We start from the raw sequence: 15654 nt of genomic DNA, 5'->3' as shown, positions 1-15654 counted from the left end.
TGCTCTCATTTCTTTATCACAATACAGGTGCCAGAGTTCAGGATTGCTCAATAGGGGACCAGGTATCTCTGAGAAATAAAAATGGCTATTTTTGACATTCAGTTTGTGTGTTTGCTTTCTACAGACATAAGTTCATTTTTCTTTCCAGGTTTTTCTTTTTTTGTCTTCAAATTTTCATTCTGTTCTTCACTCCCTCCTCTGTTCTACCTCAAAACTACAATACAAACAAAATAAACCTTTTCTTATTGTTATGAATAAAATTTTAATTGTATAGAAGAGCTTAAATTGAAAAAGCATTATAGAAACACCTATATAATTTTTATTTGTTACAGAACGCTTACAGGAATATGTTATCAATTTTGTGATTTCCATTTCAACACACACCCCCTTTCCATTCTAGTTATTTAAAGGGCAAAATCACTTTATTAAAATGTCAACAAAGTCCTTCATTAGTTCAACAAAGTAACATAAATAAAAGTTATCATAACGGGTTATGTTTTTAACTTATAATGACATCCTAAGAAAATATTATTTGAGCTCTCAAAGTCTTAGGAGTTTTATTTTATATTTGAACGTCAAGATTGTACTTGTTAATATTGTTAATTTCAAAAAATTTTTTCTCAAACATGTTGAGTAATCAGCATTTATCAGCTGCCAAAAGACTTATAGTAATGCATGACTATTTTTTCCAAGGAAAAATATTTATTTATTTTGAAACCTCAGCCCCCAAAATGTATAGTATAGTTCAGTGGGATATAGATTTTGAGGCTAAAAGAAATCTTGGGTTCTGCCTCAGCGACACATTAGCAATGAGACTGTCAGGAGGTCACTTAATACCTCTATGCCTCTGTACTTCTCTTACTTGGACATCATAATTCCTGACCTATTAGCTACACCAAGTTGCAAAAAAAGTAACCAAGACAGAGACAGAGGAATTTTCCAAGAGGTAATAGTATCTTTGGCACAAAGATGTTTTCTTTTTCTAATTACTATAATTATAGGAATGTAGACTCATTATAGGAAATGAAGAAAAGAATGTCTTATCATGTGAGGATAAACTCATTCTCTTGTATTTCTATTTAATCTGATCTTTTCTTTGCCTGGCTTTATATGTGAGCATGAATTTTTTGGGAGAAGGGGATGAGGTCTGTTGCTGTTACTGTCCTCCAGGAGAGTCATAATGCACTCATTTCCAGATGTCTCTACACACCGAGATCATCAATTGCTCTATGCAATAATTTCTTTTCTGTTACCTTATCTTAAAATTGGCCCCAAATACCTATGTCACAGAGTTTTTTTCATATGCCCATGAGAGGAGCAAAGCTGCCTTGAGATATGGATGCTTGGTGGTGGTTGCAGATACCCTGCTACCTCAGTGCCTTGCTCACACATCTGTAGCTGCAGAAGATTTCAAATTAGTATGTTATGGACCTTGGAACATTCTTGAAAATAAGGTAGTCCTCAAATCCTATATAATAAAAGACTAATATGCAAATTGGCCAAATGGCGAAACGACCAGTTGCTATAACGTGCACTGACCACTGGGGGAAGATGTGCAATGCAGGAGCTGCCCCCTGGTGGTCAGTGAGCTCCCACAGGGGGAATGCTGCTCAGCCAGAAAGCGGGCTCATGGCTAGCGAACAAGGGCAGTGGGCCTAAGCCATCAGTCGGACATCCCCCAAGGGCTCCTGGACTGCAAGAGGGTGCAGGCTGGGCTGAGGGGCCCTCCCCCGCCCCCTCCTTGAGTGCACACATTTCAGGCCTCTAGTATTACTAGTAAATAAGAGAATGTACATGAGTCTGCCTGGGCTGCCGTAACAAATGACCACAGAGTGGGTGACTTAAACATCACAGATATTTATTTTCTCACAGGTCTAGAGGTTAGAATCTGAGACCAAGGTACCAGTATGGTCAATTTCTGGTGATTTTTCTCTTCCTGGCTTGCAGACAGCCCCCTTCTCACTGCATTCTCACATGACCTCTTCTCTGTGTGTGCAGAAAGGAGAGAGAGAGAGAGAGAGAGAGAGAGAGAGAGAGAGAACATGCACAGTGCAAATGTACTCTCTGGTGTCTCCATATATATACACTAATCCTATTGGATCGGGTCCCATCTTTATGTCCTCATTTTTCCTTAACTACTTTTTTAAAGACCCAAACACAAATACAGCCTCACAGAAGGTTAGTGCTTGAACATGTGAATTTTGGGAGGGCACAGACTTTTATCCATTATAGAAGGCTAAGGATAACCCAATGTACCTTGGTGTTATTTTTTAACTTAATTTTGAAGCTTATGCATTTTCCTTGTTATAAAACCCTCATAAACACAATTTTATGTCTCATATTCTCTAATAAAAGTATGTATTCTAATTTATTTAGACATTTTATCTCTCATTGGTGAGCATGTAATTAATTGTTTTACCCTTATGAATATTAATGTGATAAAAATGTACACCTAAAGTTTTTCCAGTATATATTATTTCTTCAGGAAGTTGAATTAGTGAGGCAAAAGGTGTGAACATATGAAGAATATTAATACAGGGTCAATAATCTCTTAAAAGTGATTTTTCTGTTTTTAGTTCCAAAGGAGAGTATTACCTTTTTTTGGAATTTGAGGCATTGTAATAAAAAGAAAGGTTTGAGTGGGAATGGATGACAACACATGGGAAGGACTGAGGAGAGTGGTAGAAAGTATTTTTTTTAAATCACTATTTCTTAGTGGATTTATCTAGGGTTTTACAAATGGCAAGTATATGAATCAGAAGGAAGAAATGGCACAAGCTGAGGGGTAAATTGAAGAGACGTTAATAAGGGTATTTATAAAGATAAGGGGGGGTCAAGGAAACTAGCAAGGACTAGTGCAGTAGTATCCCCATAATAGTAACAGTTGGGAGCTATTATTACTCCTACATGGGCAATGTGAAGCCACTCCTAGACTTTGAAAAGAATTGCTACATAAACAAAACCATGGGACTAGGGTGGAATTGGGTGGTGGAACTTTAATATTTACAGGTGGACTATTTCAGTGAAGTGCATCTCTCTGTTCTTTGTTGTCTCCGTTACAAGCTTGCTTTGGGGGCTGAATCCATTATCATTCTACTGGTTTCCTGTGACAGAACCTCTCGTGTTACACTACTAATGAATTTAGGATAAATTATATCCTTACCTTGTTTCATCACCCCCTCATCCCTCCCCCACCCTCCATCACTGTGTTCCTCAAAAGTTCATGCACTAAAATTCCAACTCAGGTCCTTGTTGCCTTTGTTTTGTTTTACCAGCAATGGCGTTGTTCCCGGCGTTGCTGTTTCTGGCTGCTGTGTTGCTTCCATTCTTTCCTGCAAATGGACAGGTATGGTCGAAGTTGAAAATGTTTTCAGATCAGACAACCCTGAAGGACAGCAAGCGATTAGATTAATTTTCCAAAGTAAAAAGGGGGTGTGTGTCTGCGACATCACAAGGTACAGTAGCCCCTAAACACATGAAGGTATTGAACACGACATATGGGTAGTCAGAATTGAGATCTGCATGAATAGAATGCATAGCAGACTTCAACGACTTAGTTAAAAAAGGGTGGTAAAACATCTCATTAACAATTTTAATATGGATTGCATGACGGAAGCATATATTTTGAATATGTTTCAAAAATATATTATAAATATCGACTTAACCTATTTTTTTCTTTTGTAAAGTAGCCACCAAAAAGTTAAAATGACCTTTGATGCTTTAATTATTTTTCTGTTGACAGAACTGGTCTATGTGTGTTTAAAAGCTAATGAAACTCCTCTAATCTCAAGATCATTTTCTGATTTACTTTTATTTAATCTATTTCAATGTGATCCCCACTGAACATTAACAATATATTTGCATAATCTCAAACTAGCAAAACTTCTTCACATACATCACCACATTTAATTTTCATAGTTACTGTGTGAGAATAAGTATACCTTTTTTTTTAATTTAAGAAAAAGAAAATTTACTGGAAATATTAAGCATTTGGATTTTTTAATAACTTTTACAATTAATTTGTGTAAGATAAGATGCTCTAATTATTTCTAATATGTTGTTTCACTTTAATAATCCCAAGAGAAGTATCAATTACCCTCTTTAATTGGTGTGTCATGCCCATATAAGAAATCTATTTTCTGATCAGAGAACCTCTGAATGTGAGGACCTTTGGTTCTGGCTGGCTGTTCACACACCCTTCTTTAGCACTGGGCATACAAGGTTAGGTAGGACCCCTAATCAACTTTTCAATCTGAAGACAATATATACATTACTCAAGGCTTCATTCAAGTCATTTACTGTCTCTCCAATTTCTTTCCTAGAGATATTATTTTATTTATTTACTTTTTTTATTGCTTAAATTATTACAAAGAGTATTACATATGTCTCCTTTTTTTTCCCCCGCCCTTGACAATCCCCTGGCCTCCCCTACCCCCCAGTGTCTTATGTCCGTTGGTTATGCTTATATGCATGCATACAAGTCCTTCGGTTGATCTCTTACCCCGAGATATTCTTTCATAGCCTTTTCTGATACCCTATTACCTCTCTCATCCATATCCTGGTTTTCATTTATAGAATCGTTAAAAAGGGCACTATCATTAGATCCTTTGCATCACTAAATGTTTGCTGATCTGATGCTCTAAATTCCCTCCACCCAGGGGTTTCTGTGCCTCTCAAAATGCCTAGAAAACATTATTCACCTCTCAAAACCCCAATCCAGGCCATCTTTTGTGAAGCCTTGCCTAACCCCAATCAGGAAAAATTGATCCCGCCTTCCTTCCTCTATATCTAGTCGATCCCGCCTATCATTTTATTTATCATGTGGCATTATAATTATTTATGTCATATTGCCTATTCAATATCAGTTTTTAATGATAGATAGAAACCATATTTATCCATTTTATTTTCAACACTTTCATATTTCTCATCACCTAATAAAACTTTTATTAATATTTGTTAAAAAAGAAACAAAGGTATGCATTTTTTGGTAGAATTGTTATCTAGGAAACAAGATGGGGTAAGAAGTAGGAAATAATTACTTCTTTCTGAGGCACCACATTTTGATATGCTTTGAAATAAAATGATTTTAAATAAGTTTTTGAGGGTTAATAGGATGTATCCAGGGACATTATTTTATGCTTTGATTGGTCTCTGCTAATATTCATGTGCATCCTTTTCAACTTAGGAATCAGTGGCTGGGAATGTGGTGGATCTGTGGGTATGCTGACATTCAGTCTTGGTCCCTGCCCTTAGGAATATACATGCAGGTGGGAGAAATGGATGCATAAGTAGATAGTGGCAACATGAGTATGGTCAGACCTATGCTTACAGTATTTGGAGGACTTTGCAAAAACTCAGTGTTGTGGAAAGAGAGAATAAGTTATTCCAGAGTGTCAGGGAAAATCAATACAGGGTTTTGTCTGTTGAGAATTATACTTCACAATGTTGCACATGCTCGTATAATATCACACTTTTGTGCAAATTTAGGCCATCAAATTGTGTAAACTTTATGGAACAATTACACACTCTACTTGCCTCTATGCTTAGACACCCCCCCCACACACACACAAAGATATACCAAAAATATGAGCATCTGATTAATACCTTAATTATATTTTTGTAACTAAAATGAACAAAACCAGCAATAGCCCATTAATTGCTTGCTCCCTCCAAATTGCCTTGGAGATTTGTTTAATATTAGAAAACTTTTTTTGATTAATTCCATAAGAGCTGCTACATAACAGGTAAATCATAGATTATTGAATGCACTTGGACTAGGGCCAGCGATGGCGAACCTTTTGAGCTCGGCGTGTCAGCATTTTCAAAAACCCTAACTTAACTCTGGTGCCGTGTCACATATAGAAAATTTTTGATATTTGCAACCATAGTAAAACAAAGACTTATATTTTTGATATTTATTTTATATATTTAAATGCCATTTAACAGAAAAATCAACCAAAAAAATGAGTTCGCGTGTCACCTCTGACACGCGTGTCATAGGTTCGCCATCACTGGACTAGGCCTAAACGTTCTTTCTTTGAATACAGGTACCATGTCGGGTCAAAGTTCCCCCTTCAAGTGTAGAGTCACCTGACCCTCCTCTTATCACTCCCTTGCTGCAGCCTGACTGTGAATGAAAATGTCTTAATGGTTCCCATCTTACAACTTTGTCATTATGCTGTCACTCAGATGTCTAGACCAATCATATTGAGACGTCTCTTCATACTCGAAAGTGGTATTTGTGGCCTCAGAGGTGTTTTGAATTGTCATGGCATGAATAACATCCACACTCTCAAAATTTAACACTATTTCTTTTCTATTTAAAAATCATAGCTTGGGTTCAGATTCATTGGCATTGCTTAACAATTAATATCGGCTTGAACTGAATACGTTTGAAATAATCTCTGTGCTCTTGAATTAATTTGCTCATATGCAATTTTTCAAACTTTTAAAAACTCATTCTGATTTGGCTTTCCTTTAGAAGCCAGGTTTTGCTGCGATGGCAACCGGCCGAAGAGAAGTGCAAAAAGAGATTGTAAATAAACACAATGAAGTAAGAAGATCAGTCTCTCCACCGGCCAGAAACATGCTGAAGATGGTAAGAGGTGGCCACATAGGAAAGTGGCTTGAGCCGGTTGTGATCATCACAGTCTCCCCGTAAAAAAAGATCTCGAAGAACTTTGTGACTTAGGGAGTTCTGTCTCTGATAGTTCATGAGAGCTTTGTTATTGACATGGCAGAAATACTTTTCCTCATTCCACATACCATTTTTCTTAAAAATTGTGTATCATCCTATCCTTGTATGTTCAATTCACTAGAATAATGTGATCTGTCAGAATTGATTCACTATCATGTGCATTTCAGAGTTCTCCGTCTTTGTGAGTGAAATGTCTTCCCAGAGAAATTATATATTGTATGCATATATAAATTGCATACAATTTCAGGGGACCCAGGGAACCCCTGAAACCCATTCAGGAACCCTGGCCCTGAGATTAGTGTGTGCCATCTGACCTTGATAAATTAACGTTTAGACACTTTTACTGGGCCTTTTCTGTTTGTTTTGACCCAATAAGTTCTCTGGCTATAGGCAGCTCTTCTGTGCAGCTCCTCTCCCTACAGTCAGACAACCTACAATCATCATCGACATCATCCTTATTATTAATGTCCACTCCACCCAGTAGGTTTCACCTTGAACCCTTGACCTTTCCTCAGAGACATGTTGTTAGACCAGGAAATTCAAGTGTTGCTGACTTGAAGCTTAAAGGAACCCTCTTTCAGGAAAAGAGTACACAACTATCTTAGCACTGAAAAAAAATTTTTTTATGACTATGCATATTCTGAGGTGCCGTAGTACAACCGTGGTAGGGCCTATGCAAGTGAGGGGTCCAAAACTTGACCTTCACTAACTCCATGGTATAAGGCAGAAATTCTTAATTGTACTTTGTAATGGTTTAATAACTTGTTCGTTTTATGGGGCTATTTAAGTTGGCACAAATTATTTTAAAAAATATTTTTTTATTGATTTCAGAGAGGAAGGGAGAGGGAGAGAGAGAGAAACATGAATGATGAGAGAGAATCATTGATTGGCTGCCTCCTGCATGCCACACTGGGGATTAAGCCCGCAACCTGGGCGTGTACCCTGACCAAGAATCGAACCCGTGACATCCTGGGTCATAGCTCGATGCTCAATCACTGAACCACCAGGGCTGGGCAGCACAGATTCTTAATTGTACTTTATAATGGTTAAACAACTTGTCTATTTTACAGGTTTATTTAAGTTATGGAGGCAGAATTAAAACCAAATCTTTGGACATCCACTAAGGGACCATTATGTTTTTCTGATCACTATCCCCTCCCAATCTATAATCAGGAAGACATTTTCCCTTTAGGATCAATGACGTTTAGGGTAAATAACAGACCAGTCTGGGCCTAGTGCCAGAAGCCAAATGTCTCAGAAACATATTAAGTGCTGAAACAAACAAACAAACAAAAGGAACTAGAAATTAAGTATGCCAGCTCAGTATTATAGGAAAAATCATGTTAATACTTGTACATGTTTATCAATATTTAGGATAAGACCACTGCTAAAAGTCTTCAGGTACTCCTGCTGTGCTATCATCCATAGACTTAACTATCTTAGACTTCACAGTTGCTTGGGGTAGCCATACTATCTCTATTTCTTTTGGAGCAGAAAGGGGCACATTAAAAATGGTCTTTGATTATAAGAATCAGAACAGGCATGTACAGAAAAAGTTATAATGAAGTGAATGAAGCTACCAATCTCATTATAAACCTTATGCACCTTTGTGTTTTAAGTCATTAGGTGCCTATCTTCTCTCCCCCTTTGTTTTAGCAATGGGACAGCAAGGCAGCAGCAAACGCCCAACGGTGGGCAAACAAGTGTGTTCTCAAGCACAGTTCCTCACAGGATCGAAAAGTTGGTATGTAAATCAAATATTTGTTGAGTAGATGAACAAGTAAGATAATAAGGGGCCGTTTTTGGATGTTGCATTAAGAAACCTTGTGGATAAATGTTGCTTCTAATGCTGTCTTTTTCAAGTTCAAGTCTCCCTGTGTGAGAGAAAGTTTGTGGAAGCACCACCTTGTGCTTACTGTTCTGTCTTTTATAAAAGCTGTCTCACACAATGTCATATTGGTGCCTCTTGACCATCTCATGAGTAAAGCAGGTCATATGTCATTTCTTTCTCTGTTTTAAAGAGTAAGGGACTCACTCTCAGCAGGAAAATAATTGCTAACAAGTGTTACATATGGGAAATTCAAAATTAGAATTTCGGACTTCTAACCCATTGCCCTTTTCATAGTATGGAGCCTGTTTGTGTTTTGAAAACTATTTATTTTTGAATTTATAAAATACTTTGAATTTTGTCAAACCGTTCTGAATTTTACTCAAAAAATATTTAGCATTAGCATCTTTTTAACTTTTGATGACAGTAAGTCAAATCTTTTGTGTGTTCTGGATGCTCTTACAAAGCATGCAATACTATATTAGACTCGAAAATAGCCTCAAAGACATGACCTCTACATTGAGGAACCTAAAAACAATTAGATGTCATATGTATCAACAATTAAACAAAATATTTACTTGAAGTAGCAAGTGACAGATATAGGCAAGCCCAATTTGAAAATAGTAATTCACCTGTTTTGAAAGTAGGACTGTCACTGTTATTTTTGATTCTATAATTTAATGAAATTATTGAGAGGGATGACTTATATTCAGAAAAAATTGGAATAACTGGTTTTGAAGATCCCAATCTACTGTTAAAATTTCAGCATTTTTCTTCTCTTCATAAGGAGCTATGCAAGAGTAGTTTACACAGCCTTTGAGTAGCATGTAGACATTACTTTCAAGCCTTCCAAATGTCAATCTTAATTTCAAGGTTTGAAAAGTACATTGAAATGTTTGAGGGCTGCAAAGCACTTTTGTCCTGATTCTTTGAGGAGAAGTTGGCCTGTGACATTATGATTTGCTGATGAAAGGGAGACCCATAAACTTTGAAAACAGTGTCCCTCCTAATGTCATCTGCTTCATGCTTGGAACCCTTAAAGACTGAAAGTAAAATTGTTTTCAAAGTTTACACAAAATAAGTACCCTAAACATTTATTAAAGTTGCTATATATGAAAAATTTCTGGTAAGTGTGGGTGAGAATAAGAGAAATACCATGAGTTGTTTTCTGCTTTCAGAAAGCTAACAGTACACAGTTGAGAGCACATGAGGCATACACTCATGAAGAATTTAATATGTAAATGAATGGCTTTAGTGGGAGTAGATATGAAAGAAAGAGGACTTCATCTACTCAAAATTTTGCATGTTGAACCAGCCTCAATGTGTTTGGCATATTTGGTTTCAATTCGGCTTACAGCTGATAAGGAACTTTCTATTTATTAATGAACAGTTAGCAACTATGGGCACTTGTTTGAAGATCAGGTACTCCATTGATAGATACAGATGATAGATAGATAGATAGATAGATAGATAGATAGATAGATAGATAGATAATCTCTCTTTCTTTCTCTCTCTCTCTCTCTCTCTCTCTCTCTCTCTCTCTCTTTCAATATCAACCATTGCATGCTTTCCCCATGAATGGTCTGTGTTTTTTTCCTTAGGTAAAAGAAGCTGTGGTGAGAATCTCTTTATGTCAAGTCAGCCTAATTCATGGTCATATGCAATCCAAAAGTGGTTCGATGAGGGAAATGATTTTATCTATGCTATGGGACCAAAACAAAAGAATATAGTGGTTGGACATTATACCCAGGTAAGGAAAAAAAAGAAAAAAAAAACCACACACAAAACTTTGCCATAAATGCCCTAAAGAGAAAGCTTCTTCAAATTTTGACTGATTCCAATGTTGAATCTGGGGGAAGATCTCCGGTAGGTAAAGAATAGTCTTCACATTTTGTGGGTATTTCAGCTGTGAGCCATCATTTTCAAAAGCATGCAGGCTTTTAATAGGAAAACTTACTCTGTATTTTTTGGGTAGTCTGAATGGATAAAACAGTGAACATGCATGAAAATGTAATAGTTTTAAAGATTTTTACTTTAATTCAATAATCGAAGTATTTCCATAAGGTATATGAAAATGTGCGTTAGTAACATTCTTTTCAGTTTTTTTTATTTTCTATTATTTATTTTTTTTATATTTCCTTCTCTAACGTACTCTCATATTTGCACTTATGGGCATGTAGGTTGTTTGGTACTCGTCTTACCGTGTTGGATGTGGAGTTGCCTATTGTCCCAACGAACGAAGTCTGAAATACTTCTATGTTTGCCAATATTGTCCCAGGTAAGGAAATGCTTTCAAATTTGGTGTCAATGATGCCATTGGCAATTTAATATTTTAAAATTACCATGTAATAGACAACGCAGACTACAAAAGCACATTTCAGTGAAGGGGAGAGATAAATCTTTAGAAATATGTTCTGAATTTGAGACACAACCAACTTCTCAGAAAGAAGACCAATTTCTCACATTTGAGTCTACTATTCAGAAGCTGTCTTCCATCATGATTAAAATGATTTGTCTTCCTTCTCAACTGCTTTTCCAGAGGCTCAGGGTTACTCCATGGGTGTATGTTGTGTGTAGTTCTCTAGACTTGGTACTGTCAGTTTTATATTAAATTCACATCTGGAAAGTGAAAGCTGGATGGTAAGGTCAGGGGTGAAGGTGAAATAGAAGATGGTAATGACTTTCTAGTGATTTCAGCCCCTTGTACTGAAATATTCCTACTCCTGCTCATCTAAAAATACCTGTAGTATACCATTAAGAACTGATTAAATCTTGGGCCTCAAAGGATTTTCAGGAAATTCCTGATATATTTCAAATTGTCAAGAAATGGTCATGTCTTAAGTATCCACTTAGATTCAGATGCATTGCCTTGGGACCTTGGACCGCTTGGTCCAACTGACATTTAGACTCTGTTGTATTTTTAGATAACAGCCGATAGAATAATCATCATCAATCAAGTGCAGGCTAGTCATGGTAACACCACTATACCCTGGAGATTTGTGTTAATGAAACCTTTTATTCTAACTAACATTCCCATGTTTGGTAAACATAAAATCTCACACACAAAACCTCTAGACATTCAAAATCCATCCTAACACACTCACCTCCCCCCCAAAATGCTTGAAAAAATCTCCATCCTTCAGCTAGAGGCCAAACATTATCTTGGAGCTTTACTTTCTCCAGTCCATATTATAGAAATGGTCAATAATTATAGTTACCTTTTAAAATATAAAATTACATTTAATATTAAGCATTTTCCATTGTGCAACCTTCTGTTCATAGGAGCTTCTACAATATCTCAAGGGGAGAGGCTTTACCCTTAGCCAGCACCTCAGGGCGCACTGCTTAGCAATTTGACGATGTCTACTGAGAGATGAAAGGTGTTGCCACATTAAAATATACTCTCAAAACTTTAGACCTATTTATTCCACTTCACTTGCTTGGACTGTGAGATTATGGTCAAGGAATTGCGTGTATGTGTGAATTATTATCTTACTTTGCATTGTTATCTGAGTATACAGTAGATTGGCAATATTACTTTTTCAGATGACACAATGAAAAACATTGAGTGAATACTCAGCTATATAAGGTGATAGATGCTACCCTTGGAGCATAAACTAAACTGAAAAATGTTGTATTTCAAATTTCAGTGGTAATATTGTTGGCAGAAGCCTTACTCCCTACCTAAAAGGAACACCTTGTGCCAGCTGCCCTGGTCACTGTGACAATGGATTATGCAGTAAGTCTGAAGTCATTAATTTACTAGTATAATTAAATAACCTGATATTTATTTTTAAAAATTCAGAAATCTTCTGAATGGAGTCAACTTAAGCAATGCCTTCATGCAGAAGACAATGATAAAATTAATCAACAGAGTGTGTTTAAGAAAACATCTAAAACCCTTCAGTATATACGTACTTTTCTCAATGAAAGCCTGTTATCATATGTAACCTAAAGAAACATCTACCAATGATGTATATTTGTGACTATGTTGAACCAATTACATTTTGGCATATCTGAAAATGTTTCTGTGAAAATAATTTATTGTAATTAAATATGAATTTTCTTTTCATCAAGTTAATGCTATTATAGAAAAGGTGGCATTTTAAAAAGAAAGTATATACAAATATAAAGGTGTGAGACCACAGAATATAGCTCAGTCTAGACAGGCACACCAAATACTAGTATAGTCCCTTATATACCAAAGTATTAATCATATTAAATTTCTCATTTTCCTCATAGCATAGTTGGAATCATCAAGTTTAATTTAATAATCATTTGCACTTTTGTTTTGCTAGTAACTTTTATGTACTTTAAATATGTCTATCAAATTTGCAGAAGCCTCAAAACTATTTTAGCAAAAAAGAATAAAAATTAATGTCATATTATATCTCATTTCCAGTGTTGTTATGAATGGAGGTACAAAGAGGTTTTTTTTTAGTTGGATGTATTATTAGAATTATTATGAACAATACAGTTGACTCATTTTTACCTCTCAAATGCATTCACCTGACGAAATTGCAGCATTCTTTCTGAGTGAATGATATAACCATAATTGGTTCAAAAACAAATAAATATCTTTACTGTATTCGGGCAAAATGAATGAAGAGATATGGGCAGTTTATGAGAGACAGGGAAAAGTAGAATAGCCAGTGCTTATTACCTGCGCTTGTTAAGCACTGATAAAAAGTAGAAGGGGATGAGTTCAGGTAGATTCCTAGTTCTTGGTTTGAATTATTTAGTAGTGGGGACTGCCGTGCCTCTGAGATTGGGTGAATTGATTTGGGAGTTGGGGAAATATACCAAAGAAATGCCAAACTTGTAGGTAGGATGATGAATTTCGTTTGAGATTTGTGGCCACTGAGGGACATCCAAGTGGAAATGTCCAATAATAATAGTAAAATTCTATTTTTACATTTTTTACTTTCACATCTCATAACAACTTCTTACTCCCGAAAGAAAGGCTGGTGGCATTAAGTTTAGTGGCAACAGTGTCTAATATAATTTTCTGCGATGATGGAAATGTTCAATATTTGCACTGTCCTGTAAAGTGGTCCCTAGACACATTGGCTATTGCGCACTCAAACTGTAACTAGTATCACTGAGAACCTGAAATTTCAAAGTTATTTAATTTAAATTTAAACAACCACATGGCTAGTGGCTATACTTTTGGATAGTGTAGTTTCATAAAGATTTATTTAAATTCACTTCATCCTGTTTTCTGAGGGAGGAAAGCCAGTCATTTATTTTAGAAATATTTGGAAAAACTCAAATTAAAAAAATGATGCCTTAATCAGTGAATTTAACTAAGGGGCCTTATGTCCCTCAAGATAGGAAATGGCCATCAGAGCATAATGAATGATGCCAACTTGTTCATTCTATTTCCTCCTCCTCACTCACATGGAATTTATTGTTCGTGTTACTTACTGCTATGGAGGAAAATGATAATGAAGTGACTAATTTTTTTGTTTGTTTTTGTTCCAGCCAATGCTTGCGAGTATGACGATATGTATTCTAACTGTAAAGATTTGAAGAACCAATTGAGCTGTGGAAATGATTTTGTCAAGACGAATTGCAAAGCTGCCTGCAATTGTTCAAAAAAAATTTATTAAATGCCCAGTATAGACTGATCATGGTTAAGGGGAAGGGAGCCACATCTACTTACACTTGACATTTATTAGCAAAGAAATCATATACATGTTAACTATAAATTTGATTCCAAATAGTTATATCTTTTTCTCCTGGGTCTGCTTTTTACTTTACATAAATGTCTTTCATCCAAAGAAGAGTTCACATGTGTGGTCTTTAATTCCTCCTCTGCCATTCACCCTTCTCACTCATCTAGCTTCCATCCCCATAATTCAATTAAATTGTTTTTCTTCCCAAGGAGAACCCAATCTTCATTTTGCCAAAAGCAATGAAGTCTTCTTATTCTTCATCTGTGTAAATTGTACAGTAGAGTATGACCACACCCTCTGTTTTTAAACCTCTCTTCTCTTAGACATATCTTCCTTAAAGAACTTAATATAATATACATAAATACTCTTTCCTCCAGGAGGTAGAAGTTAGTTTCCTCTCTTTCGAGCCTGGGCTGAACTTAGTGACTCATTTCCAAAGAGTCAAGTATGGGAAGGGAGCTATAATAATTTCACATTAGAGAAATCTGGTAAATGCCACTTTAACTAAGTAATCAAAGTTAGCATCATCTATAATAAGTGGACTCATGTACCCTTCATCTGATGTGATTAGAAAGGCATTTCACTTCTGTGGTATTCTTTCTAAAATCTTGTAACCCAAATCTCATCATAAGATAAAACATTAGGCAAATTTAAATGGAGGGATCATTCTACAAAATACCCCTGATCATGACTCCTCCAAACTGTTAAAATCATGAGCAATAAGGAAGTTCAGAGAAACCTTTACAGACCAGGCTGACTAAACAAACATGAGAACTAAATACAACATGGTATTTTGGATTGGATCCTGGAAGAGAAAAAGATCATTAAGGAGAAAATTGGTGAAATCTGAATAGACTTTGTAGTGTTTTTAATAGTAATGATGATTTCTTAGTCTTTCCAAATGTACCAAGATAATGTAAAATGATAACATTACAGGGAATTGAAACTGGATTTAGAGTATATGGAAATTCTCTGTAATATTTTAGCAACATTTCTGTAAATCTAAAAAGACTCCAAAATAGCCCTTGTGTTGCTTAGTGGATAGAGTGTTGTCCTGCACACCAAAGGGTTTCAGGTTTTATTCTGATTAAAGGCATGTATATGGGTTGCATATTCGATCCCTAGCCTGTGTGGGAGGCAACCAATCTCTCTCTCTCTCTCTCTCTCTCTCTCTCTCTCTCTCTCTCCCCCCCTTCCTGCCCTCCCTCCCTTCCACTCACTCTAAAAATCAGTGGTAAAATATATCCTTGGGTGATGATTAACAAAAAATAATAAAATAAAATGACTCCAAAATAAAAAATGCATTGTAAAAGAAAAATGAAAATCTCTTTTTCTCGGCTCCATGACACTTCATACTTGTTCTCTAGATTATCTGGTTATTCTTTCTCAGACTCCCCTTCCCCTCCACTACCACCAAATTTGAAGTCCTCACTTGCACTGCTAAATGTTTG

General features: G+C 36.0%; 1 protein-coding gene across 4 annotated transcripts in view; it reads left to right on the top strand.

Annotated features, from left to right (window-relative positions):
- The window catches only part of LOC102424412 (cysteine-rich secretory protein 3), a 41940-nt gene extending 27627 nt beyond the window's left edge, over window positions 1–14313 (top strand). For 3 of the 4 annotated variants that reach the window (XM_023757709.1, XM_014459623.2, XM_014459624.2), the window contains exons 2-8: window positions 3276–3346; window positions 6482–6598; window positions 8354–8441; window positions 10127–10275; window positions 10706–10803; window positions 12176–12264; window positions 14010–14313. In XM_023757709.1, the coding sequence (XP_023613477.1) occupies window positions 3278–3346; window positions 6482–6598; window positions 8354–8441; window positions 10127–10275; window positions 10706–10803; window positions 12176–12264; window positions 14010–14137 (738 nt within the window). In that variant the 5' untranslated portion in view covers window positions 3276–3277 and the 3' untranslated portion in view covers window positions 14138–14313. The other variant, XM_023757710.1, reaches the window with a different exon arrangement.
- Window positions 14314–15654: the final 1341 nt, after the last annotated feature.

The sequence above is a fragment of the Myotis lucifugus genome, unplaced genomic scaffold, assembly GCF_000147115.1.
Source record: "Myotis lucifugus unplaced genomic scaffold, Myoluc2.0 scaffold_111, whole genome shotgun sequence".
NCBI lineage: Eukaryota > Metazoa > Chordata > Mammalia > Chiroptera > Vespertilionidae > Myotis > Myotis lucifugus.
The sequence above is the reverse complement of the archived record's forward strand: the minus strand, read 5'-3'. Positions and strand labels throughout refer to the sequence as shown.